The sequence below is a fragment of the Acanthochromis polyacanthus genome, chromosome 2, assembly GCF_021347895.1.
Source record: "Acanthochromis polyacanthus isolate Apoly-LR-REF ecotype Palm Island chromosome 2, KAUST_Apoly_ChrSc, whole genome shotgun sequence".
Classification (NCBI taxonomy): domain Eukaryota; kingdom Metazoa; phylum Chordata; class Actinopteri; family Pomacentridae; genus Acanthochromis; species Acanthochromis polyacanthus.
In genome coordinates, this window is record NC_067114.1 from 19888973 (window position 1) to 19900996 (window position 12024).

Consider the following 12024-nt stretch of genomic DNA (forward strand, 5'->3'; position numbering starts at 1 on the left):
CATGCAGGGCCTCCCAGCAGCATGGGGCCTCCACATGGCCATGTCAAGTGCCAGACCCACTTGCATGAGTCAACAAAGCTAGCAATAAAACCAACATGGGAGTAACAGGGGAGATCCAAATCAGAATCTGTTTCTTCGCACAGCAGCACAATGAATTTACAGGAAAGTGCCAGTGACACCAGTGTATGAAATGACATTTTTTGAATAACTGGATGGTAGGAAACAGGCTGATTTTATAAATATATATAAAAAAAAAGACAGAAGATAACACACTCCCCTTTTCCGCATGGCTGCTTTTGAAAGTGAGGCACATGTACATTATAATGTTCGTGCACAAGGATCAGGGTTGATCATCTCGCACAATGTAGGGATGATGAATGAGACTGATATGTGACACTACCTGGTACAAGCACTGAGGAAGGGCACTGAGCAAGCTTCACATATTATGCTCACACCAGGATTCTAAGTAATGAATTTTCCATCACAGATGTGAGAGATGTGCTGTGATCTTTGAATAATATAGTGCATTTGAATGAGAACTAAAGTGTGTATTCAGTATGAATGCACAGATGGTTGTTAGAGAGATTCAGAAATGTGTGCTCGCTATTGTGGGATCGCAGAACATTAGTATCAGTGATGTAGGAATGAAACTGCAGCCCTACTTTCACTTGAATTGCTAGACCTGCATTTCACACTGCAGCATGTACCCGTCAATAAAATCGTATAGATAATCCACATCTTCCCACCTACACAGCCACTCTTGGTGTAACTCCTCCACTCTCATGTGGCCAAAGCAGACAGTGAGAGGAATGGAAGGAATGTGTACGCAGGTTGGTTGACCAAATGAGTGCAGGCATTCCACTGATACTCTCACAAAAGCATGCACATACATACATACATAAGCAAATGGTACTACACTGGTATAATAAAAGCAAAGTAAACCAGTGTGATACATTTGCCTACAGCCATAAGTCCCTTTCAGACAAGCACTCCTTTTTGTGAATCTGATGGCATCTGAACGTGTCGGATTCATGTCTGAATGAACACCCTGTCACATGGTTCTTTTCTGTGAAAGTCGTGACAGCAATATGACTAGGTCGGGCACTTTTAACACGGCACATGTCTGAACTGCATGCTGTCACAATAACAGATAGACACACGGAAGCGTCTCTGAGTTGTGTGAAGCAATTTGAGGAACAATTTTTCCACATTCCACCTCAAATACTGGCACACGGAGAGTGCAGAAGACACTGTTTGTGTGCCAAAATCACAAAACACCTTTCTCACTGAGTTTGCCCTACAATTTCACATCTATTACAAACTGAACCGTCCATTAGACATTACTGCTGTGCAGACAGAGATGAACAGTTCAGATTAATGAGACTCGCCAATTATGAATACAACCCAGGTTTTTAACCGAACATTAAAAGAGCAGCTGAAGTTCAGTTTGTTGCTCCCAGCTGTTTGTAGGAGTGTTTCCTCTGAGTTCATAAAACTCCTGCAGCATCAAACAGCAGCCATATAATTGTCTCCAACTCTCCAACACATTTATGCACGACACAATAACTTTATCATTTGGAATTATAAATGATGGGCTTGGAAGCAGAGTGGTCTAACCCACTGTCTGTAGTTTTTGAGAAAATGGGTTCAAAGTTTTGTGTTTTCAAGAACAACATTCAAAGCTCCACTACTACACTATATTTGGGCTGTAGGTTAGATCACTTTGCCACTAAAATCTAAGCCTTAAAATATTAAAGAAAATATCCAGAACTCAGTTTGGGTTTTTTGTGGATTAGACCACTCTGTCTCTAATCTACTCAAATAATCTGCAACATGGAGGCAGGATTTGCTCTTATTTAACATATAACATATATACTGCCCAAACCATATCTTGCTATCTGCTTCACTGCTGAAGTTAGGTCTAAAGGAAGCATTGAGAAACTGTGGCCTAACGTTAAAGTGACCTATGTCTGAATGACACAATGCCATCAGTTTGACAGATGAAGGAAGCCAGCAATGTTACAGATCACATGTCTGAAAAAGGCTTTCATTACGATGTGGTTATGATTTGGCCATGGACTGAGGTTAGTGCTGGTCATGGCTCCAACTTTATACTGTACACCACTTTCAGTGCAGCCCGGCAACAGCTGAAATCCCATCATGTGTATCTATTACACTATGTGGAAAACCTCGGTGACCTAGTAAGCCAACGGGATGAATTAATACAATCCATCGGAGTTGCATCATTGCAGTAGTAATATCTCTTTGTGCTCCAGGGATCAAAGTATTAACAGATAGCAGCATTACCAAAACGCAACTTGGAAACAGCCTCACTCACTTATATTTGATCTCTGTATGCAATTGAGGTGCAACTCAGTGCAAAACCTGGTATAGCAGAAAATTACTTTTGGCCCTTTGAGGTATATCTTACATTTTGGCATCATCTAAAAAGGACCATGTTGTAACATTTCAGTATTTTCAACGTGACTAGAGTTTGAAAAAATTGTTTTCATTCAAATGGTGAGACAAAAGCCCAGAAATATTCCATAAACCAATGTCACATCTATATAAATTATACTATATTGTAAGACAATATATGAGTGAAAATGAAAAAAATAGACATTAATGATTTGTCATTTGAAAAAAACACAAATATTTTATAACTGTATTATGATGTTTGATGCCAGTGTAGGATGGAGAAAACAAGAGTTTTATTTGGTATATAAATGGTTCTTTTTTCAAGGATTTGACCCAGGCTAAACAGAAATACACATATGCTTCCTGAAATTAAACTCTCATTAGCTCACAAGGTCTGACTGTGTTTTCAGATATTTTTAAGGGACCATGGCTATTTACATCTGAGAAACAGCACAAAATACATTCACCACAACACTTTGAACAGCTCAAGAGAGCAAATCATTTGAATTCATAGCAGACAAAAATCGAGCTCAAGGCTTCCTCTCCTTTCATGCAAACACTTCTGTGCTTAAGATTGCTTCCCTGGCAGTGTGAATAGGCACACACAGGGCACCATAAAAATCAACATATTCACTGCGCAAATATACCCAGCTGAAACCCAGCCCAGGGCATCTTTAAATAATATGCATCCTAATTTAGCATGGACTCTCTGGGGAGGGGATCAAGATGCACTCACAAATCGCAGCTGGCACACCCACGCTTACACACAAGCAAGCAGACACACCGGGTGTACTGTATGTACCTCTGCAAACACACACATGCAGACACCTAATTTACCGCTAATATGTAATTAGCTAGTCTCAACAGGCACTGCTGTCCAACAGGCTCCGGTTTGTAAGCCTCAAGAGATCTGTGTATGTATGTTCACAGATATACGGACAGAGCTCAATAAGTTTGGGTCCCAAAGTTCAATCGGCACCGGCAAAGGGACAATAAGTAATTAAAAGTAGGAATTGCATCATTTAAAATTAAATTAGGAATGCATGTACATGAAGCCATGTTTGATGTGTTCAGAAAGAGGAGAAGAAGGAAAGGTGAGGGCAGAAAATACATAGAATTTATTTTTCTTTCTCTTTTTTCTTTCTTTTTTACAATTTTGCGTCTACGCAGAGTAAAAAGTATAAACACAATACTCACACAAATACTTTTTTCTGATGTCAGAGGAGCGGTTCCACACTCACAAGGAGAAACAAAAAGGCCAAAGCAAGTCGTTCTACATGAATCCCTTTACAAAAGCAATGTTTAATATTCTGTAGTTGCCACTATACGGTACGTTGAACAGCTGTCCCTCTGATGTAGACCCAACAAACTGGGGCTGAACACACTCCAAGCATTAAAGATGATGGCAGAGTTCAGGAGGAGTCACGGTTGACAACTCTTACGAGACCTGAAGGTGGATGGACAGAAAGCGGAGAGGCTTTCCAAAAGCTGTTAGCGTTTGTTGTATGTGAACCACAAGTCCAACTGAAATTTGTTCTACTTCCAGGTCTGATACCACTATAAAACTGCAGAATAAAGAATAACCTCCAAAAATGTCACTGCATCTCTGGAATACTTGTGTGCCAATGCACTAACAGAATCAGATTATCGTACAGAAGCATTCAGCTGGTAGGAAATCAGTGTCAGAAAGAAACCCGTGCTTTAAAGGAAACCTCCTTCAGACTTTCAAAGCCCTCCTGGCTCTGTGTGTCACTCTTTGCGCCCAACACAATCTGTTTGTTTGCTACCAGCCTGGTGTGATGAGTGATGACATGAATGCTGGAGAAGAGAACGAAAAATCTACCAAGACAAAGACCCTTACACTCAAACCACGGTCAACCAGATACGAGAACATGACATTCAAAATGCAATGTGAAAAGTAAACGCAAAAGCGATCGAGCAAGAGATCTATGGTACTTTATCTACACAAAGACTGATTGTTGCATTTTTCACCAAGTTTCTACTACAAAAGCACAAAATGTCTATTGCACAAATGTGAGAGTTTCCTCTCCAAGGTTTGTGTTTACTTTTTTTTATTATTTATGAACAACTGAGGTCTGATTCCCTGACATTGCTCTGGTGTTTTGACACCTCAAGCTGAGAGACAACATAATGCCAGCAAACACGAGAGCAGAGGAAAATTTATGAAAAACATTCTTACATTTTAAAACGAGAGTCGAGAAGAAACTATTGTGACATCTCACGCTAGTAGGATTAACATGCAGAATGTCATTCAACTCTATCACAGTCACTGGTGCAACTTTTGTGACAGTGAAAACTATGGCTTCTGTGCGCTGCAAAGCGAAATTTGTGATACGAGCATTTTAGAGTACAACTTGAACTTTAGATTTCAAAAAATAACCCTGTTGAGATTTCATGAAAAACGTATACGCCTGTGCTCGGCCAGCTTCAAAAGCCGCTAATTTGACACATTGCCAAGCCGAAAATGTTTCCCTTCTGTGTAACTTTACATCGACGTGATATTTAAGCTAGAGAATGGACTCTGCTCCCTGGTGCAATGTGTGGAATAAATGGTTGACTCAAAAAAACATCTCCCTCCCACCACCATGTCTAACATTGCACAGGGTCACTTCAACAATAAGACTTTTACACTCAAATTTTCCTCGGGTGGTCCGTGAAAATATTTCAGTATGAAACCAGCTGCTGAGATGACCCCGTCTGACCTGTGAATATTGGAGGAATAGAAGTGGGGGCTCTTTGCCTAGAACTGAAACTCAAGAGTTTGCATGCTAAATCCTACACATATCCAGCTATCCAGCCTCTGTTGCACAATAAAAGATCCTTGCTAGGACTGATCACACACAGGTGATATTAAAGCATGCTAAAAATATCAACAATGCAGTGATGTTGAGGGCTCACAGCCTTCAAGCAGGTCATGAGTATCTGCGCAACTGCTGCTCATTTGAATACCTTTAATTTGAAAGAGATTCTCTAAACTGGGAAGTGAACCAGAGATTCTAAATTATTTGACTGCCTTTTATTTATAAAGTAATGCAAAGTGTCCAGAGCAGCATATTTCCTGTTCTACATGGGTACAGGTTTGTCTGTATAGATAACATTAATGAAGGTGTCATAAACACTTGACGCAATCAGAGACACATTAATTAGTGTCGCTTCTGGCAGACGCTGAGAAGAGAAGAGAAGCAGGCGAGCACAACAAGGCCAAAACTCTGCAGGGTTTTAGTGTAAACTTCAAATCAGTGGCTACCTGGCATCGGGGTACATATTTCTTCTAATTTACTGAGTCCTAAATGACAAAGGCTCTTTGAGTTCACTCAGTTTAACTACATAAAATGAGAACAAACCAAATCAAAAACTGCAATCATGGACTCAAAACACTAATTACTTCGTAATGTCATTGTAGCTTGATACAATGTGTTTGATAGAAACACACATACATCCATATTTTAACAATGTAAAATCTCAGCAGTGTAACAATAACAAAAGCGTTGATTAAAGAGAATGTAAATGTTCACCAGATTCTGCTGCTCAGATTTATGTTTCTTTATGGTGAGTTGCAGCGTCCAGTCCACAAATGTATTGTTTCGGTTCGACCTCGCTGCTCTCATAGTGTCGTTTTCGGCTGCAGAAGGCAGCTCTTTTCAGCAAGAAAGCACTAAAATTCCACAACCTGCTCGGCACCAAACAGCATACACACACCTTTCCTGAATCGCTGGTGTGTGTAGCAGTGCTTTTAGTGTATAGAGAACAGGATATTTCCCTTAGGACTCGGTGGAGACTAAAGCCCAGGCTATGAGAGTGAGTATTGTACTTAAATACACCAGATGGTCAGAAACACTGCTTCAAATGAATGATAACGTTGCTCCATAATTACTAGATGTGTATTAACGATTTCAAAACATTAGGTGACAATATATTAATCTGGTGTGTTCACAGCTTCTTCAGGTTAGTCATTCTGGTTTTAGTTTTCATTTTCATGAAAGCTACATGCAAGCAAGCACTTGTAAATAAAAGCCCTATGTTTTGTCTATTGTTTTCTCTTTGAATGAGTCTAACTCACAATCAATGCATGTGAAACGCTCAAGGAGTCCACCTTTGAATCCAGCAGCTTGGAAACATTGGGTAGACAAACTGCTCTGAACAAATCTCGGTTTGAAGGTGTTTAATGTAGGATACCAATTAGTTTGAATGAATGTGCATGCATTCAGTGCCTTTTCTGTGTTGTTAGCATGTTCTCGCTCCGACTGCTGGCTTTTTTCCTGCAGGAACACTTGTTTCCTCCCACAGACGTGCAGGATAAGCAGTTCTGAGAATGGATGATACCAAGTACAGAGTAAGAAATTAACACAGAGTACTTCTAAGCCTAACCGAGCCCCATCACGTTCTGCAGCTCCTGTGGAATTGCAGGAAGCTGCAATCCCACTGGGTATCTCCCAGCTATGTTTACTGTGAGAGTTATGAGGTGGAAAGAACAGAAAAGCAGCAGAACTCTTGCTCATAGAAAGAATGACGATTTGGAGGAGACATTTAATACGAATCAATAAATGACGTTGTCCCTTCAAATCAACTCCAACGACGTCTTCAAGCAGTATTGATGCTTCATTATGCTATCTTTACATTTTTCATGTGCATATAAAACATATAAGAAGATCAAAGGCAATAGATATTTTGCAGTGGATGCTGTTATAAATAAAATGACTTTACAGTATTGCATGACTGTGAACACAAAGACACTCAGGCATTTTGTTTGATGTATTTGCCTGTGATGTGCTAAGTGAGGCTGAAATAGTTTCATTTGATCTTCAGAACTCACAAAACAAGGTCTTTGTGCATGTAGTAATGGCCCTTGCCCTCAAATTTGCCCCACCAGCAAACACCAATTCATCCCCATCCCACAATCACCCCCAGCCCCCTCTCACCATCCACTGTCTGTTTCCCACAACCACCAACACCCACCACATTCATGCTTGCTCTACTTTCTGAACCCACACACACACACACACACACACGCAGACACATGCCTGTATTGTTTACTGGCCTTGATGATGATACAGTGAAGTTATTTAGTGATAATACATGATGCAAACTAATCTGCTCATTTGCTCATAAAGCATGGTGCTACTGCAACCTGAGCTCATGAATAAAAATGCGGGGTTTTATTTTGCCCTGATGCAAAACAGTTTTTGTTGACAAATCCGAAACATCCCAGCATATCTTCAAATCTTTTACCAATGTGATATTTTACCATACCAAAAAAGCTTTCAAGATAGCGAGCAAATGTCAAAACGGAAACCTTTCAATGATAAATCCCACGATGCAAATGCAAATGCATCAACTCCTCCTCACACTCATCACAGACAACCTCCACACCAATCAGCATTAACTTGCAAGAGATTTCATCATGTGGATGTGATCGCCCTCAGTGTGGCACTCATTCTCCTGTCAGGAAGATCTCAAGGAGAGTAATTCCTTAATCTGTCTCTGCTGGAGTCTGCGGGGCATGGTAATCTAACTCTATATAAATTGCATCCTCTGACCTTCCACCACTATATCAGATGGAAGTCAAGGAGGTGCACTTCTCATCGCCTCCCGTTTAAGGCTTTTATATGCGTAATGAACAATGAATAATAGAACTTATGTGTTAAAGTTACAGCATCTCAGATGGAGGTGATGTCTATGTGGACATGCGTATGTCTCTGATACATTCATTCCATCAGGCCTGACTTTCCACTCCGGTCCTTGTGCTCAGTATTGCTTTATTTCTCATCACTGTTGGTAATAATCACTGCAGAGCCTGATACACTAGAGCGGCAGCAGCGGCAGCATAGCTACAGTACCTCTTGTCACAAGAGGAGGATAAAACTACACTGGCAGTTGAATGAGACTAAGATGATGGAAGGGATGTGGTTTTCTGAAATCGAGCGGGGCATCCACATGAGTTTCCAGTGCAAAATGATAGCTTTGTGTAGTGCAGCTCGTGGGCTGATCAAGCAGTCAGTTGATTGTGGACTTCAGAGGTATTCAGCACAACAAGTTGAAGATTCCTCAGGACATGCAAAGAATTGAACTGAAGTAAAAAAAACAAACAAAAAACAAAATATTTTTACATCCTAGGGGCTGGAAGCTGATGTTTTTGTTCATTTTCACTTGAAAAATGCCTGAAATAACTGACCGGTTATAAAAAAAATGATAGTGGAGTCATTTTATAATAGAATCAAACAAACCATTGATCCAGCAGGCACACAGCTACACATAGTCTCACTTTTCTGGCCATGACAGGTGGTTAATAAACACTAATCTGCAGCTACTGGATGGGACTTTGCATCTGGTTCTATGTCAACCTATCTCTGCACAAAAATAATACTTCATGGATAATAATGGATGGATTATACACATTTTGACTGTTTTGCTTCACTCCATCACAGTTCCTTCAGTCCCCTCCTCACCTGTAGCCTGCCTCACTGTTTCCCACACGTCATTCCATGAGACTAGACATCAGGCTCCTTAATGAGAACTTTTAAAAAAAGATAAGACAAGCCTGGCAGGTTCCCTTGTTCCGTGTTGCGTCGTGGTTCTCTGCCCCAGAAGAGCACTTAACTGTGTAACCTGCCTCTGATATTCTGCACAGGTCTTTTGTCATGTAAATCTTAACGCCGACTCGTCGTCGCCTGTGTGGGCAGACTTTTCCCTCAAACCAAGCTTCCACTCTCAGGAGCAATTAAAAGAAGTGTGCTGTGTGCTGAGCATCTTTCACTCTCAGCTCCATAACACATGCAAGTTTATAAACGTGGCTTTGATGACACAAACCGGTGGCTGAAAGCAGAAGTCCCGTGCGCGCTCACATTCGTTTGTAAACTGTGAGAGGAAAAGTTGGCATTTTATTTCCTAAATTGGACAACAAATACAACACATCTCAGACTGGGCTCCTTCTAGGTCGCTCTCCGCTTCCTGAACAGCAAAGTCGAGCCCACATGTCTTCATTGTGAGCCGCATTTCCCCAGTCTGGATGTCTAATCTTCCACCCGGCCGGCCCGCAGCCCTCTGGCCGTTCCTGTGGCAACATTCAAAGGGGGGGAACTGCTCCTTTAGGGGGGCAAATGTGCTGCAACTTCACAACGCCACAAGCCTTTCCCCAGGGCTGTCCTGAAGAGGCACCCATGGAAGTAGCAATATGCCCCGAAAATCCAGAGCACCGGAGGAGAGGCCACATGAGGTGAACACTGGAGGAGACGCGGCACGGATCGTGCAAGGTGCAAATCCAGCCGGTAGCTCTTCTCCTATCTGTTATCACAGCCTACTTATGTTCGGAGCAACTGCACTTCAGTGTAATCTGAGCGCTCCGGAGCCTCACGCATGCACCCCACCGAAAGAAAGAAAGAAAGAAAGAACATGCAAGAGGGTTAAAGTGAGCGCTTTCCCCTCTGTTTTACCTTGCTTGGATGGACCACAGGACAGCGAAAGAAGACAGAACAGCAAAATAGTACTCTCCACCGCCATGTACAGCCTTTGATTTCCACCAGTGGGGTAGCAGCGTGCGTCTATACAACCCGCTATACCGTTATAGCGACATGCATATGTTGGAATCCGCTATTGTCTCCGGCGGTGCGTAAAGGAGTCTCCGTGAATGTTTCGCCCCTCTTTGGTTCACTCTCCCCTGGCTGCTCCTAACAATGCGCTCGCATTATTTGGGGGAGAGCCGTCGTGTCTCTCGGCGCTTCAACGCCATGTTGCGAACGAATGTTAAGTGTGTGTTGGCTGCTGGTCCACACACACCGAAACACGCGCGCGCACATACACATGCGCGCACACGCCCGTTCATTAGACACTGGCTGGCTGGTCGTCGCTGGAGTACTGAAAAGCTGTCGGTGATTCTAACACACCCCTTCTTCCTTTTCTGTGTGTTGAACTCTACGCTTTCCACCAGCACTTGGGAGGATCGGTTTACGCAGAAAGCAACAAAAATGTGTCCAAATATTTATGTTTTTCTTTTCTTCCTTTTTTCTTTTTCTTTTTTACCTCAGGCGCCCTCTCTGTCTGTCTGGAATGATGAATTCGTTAGGGCGACGCTTCAGTCTCTGCTCGAGCAAAACGAAGTGTGGAGAATGGTCCTGCTAAGTGGTTATCTGTAATGACTGCTAATGCGTTGCCCTGAATGAACCCAATGTTGGAGACGCTGCTGCTGTTTATGAGCGCTAACACATGCACACATCAGACATGATCTTTTGAATCATGCAGCAGCCTCAGCAATTCATGCAATTAACTCAGTGTGTCTTTGTAGATCTTGTTTGTTTGAGTGAGCATGCACCTTTGTTAGTGGCTATATGGATGCCTGTGTGCAAGTCTGAGTGAAAGGGAAAAAAATGGAGAGCAGCAGAGGCACATGTGGTCCCTGAGCAAGAACAGGCAAGAGGAGGAGGAGGTGGGCATGGGTGGGTGGGGTAGTGGGGCATTGGTGGTGTGCATCCCAATCAATCAACCAGCTCGCCTCCTGCTCCTGAGTGCTGAGGGACCCACTGACTTTTGCATGCAAACACACAGAAGGAGCCAGCTGGAGCCCAGCCTTCCCAGAGCAGACAAAGACTCGCCTCGTGCAGCGCTCTCAGCATCACTGATACCAGCAGCATCCCCACATTCACCAGAGACGTGCAGGATGGAGAAGGGGGGAAAAGCACACATGAAAGCCAGAGACTTTCACCTGATTGATGCTGCAGCAGTCTGCATGCACATCAGAGCTGCTACTTGTTACACCGTAACGAGCAAGGCATTGTTTCTTTGAAGTTCCACAGAGCCACGTAGACCTTTTCATGTGACACCCACACTACTCATGGATTTACTTATTGAGATAAAAGAAAGCCCACTGCAGATTATTATGAGGTCATCTCGCCTCTCGTCCACAATGTATGCTTTTAAAGTGAGACTTTTTTTTTTAAATGAATCTACAGCACGCAGGGGGAGAAAGGGTTTTTATTACATATAATAGTGAGAAGAAGACAAGCAATCATAAAAGGCTGTAATGGAGGAGTTCCCTGTGGTAATAATATCTTGTCTAGCCAGAATTCTGGTCTCAGTGTATTCATTTAATACTGATGGGAGATTGATTTGAGCTGATGAAATGAAATGGGATGGATGCATTTCCCAGGTGTCTGATTAAAGCAAATGCCTGGGCCATCAGATTATGTGATTGCATTGGAAAACTAATAGCACGGCTGTGTCCTCCGTGATTGTGGTCAAGCTGCAATTTCCCTGCCTCTCCTTTTTCCTCCCCAGCTGCCGTAAAATAATGAACACAAACTAACAACTGCTCGCACATTTTTGGGTAGTTTTTGGCTGTGTGCCTCCATCTGTCATACTGTGGTAGTATGTGTGCTGCATGTGCTCTATTGGAAGTCTTAAGAAATAAAAGCAGTGCACCTGTGCACAGCAGAACATAATTAGATGATGCTAAGTTTTATGTACAGACCTGCTTCAAGTCATGTTTTTCATTATTAGTAACTTGGCTCCCACAAACCAACTGAAATGCTGCAGCAACAGTTGAAGCACCATCAGCTATTTGTTACTTTTGACAGACATTGCTGGCCATGCACT

General features: G+C 42.4%; 1 protein-coding gene across 2 annotated transcripts in view; it reads right to left on the reverse strand.

Annotated features, from left to right (window-relative positions):
* The window catches only part of igdcc4 (immunoglobulin superfamily, DCC subclass, member 4), a 61955-nt gene extending 51528 nt beyond the window's left edge, over positions 1–10427 (reverse strand). For both annotated transcript variants that reach the window (XM_022200453.2, XM_022200452.2), the window contains exon 1: positions 9870–10427. In XM_022200453.2, the coding sequence (XP_022056145.2) occupies positions 9870–9936 (67 nt within the window). In that variant the 5' untranslated portion in view covers positions 9937–10427. The remainder of the gene's footprint in view (positions 1–9869) is intronic.
* Between the last annotated feature and the right edge of the window lie 1597 nt (positions 10428–12024).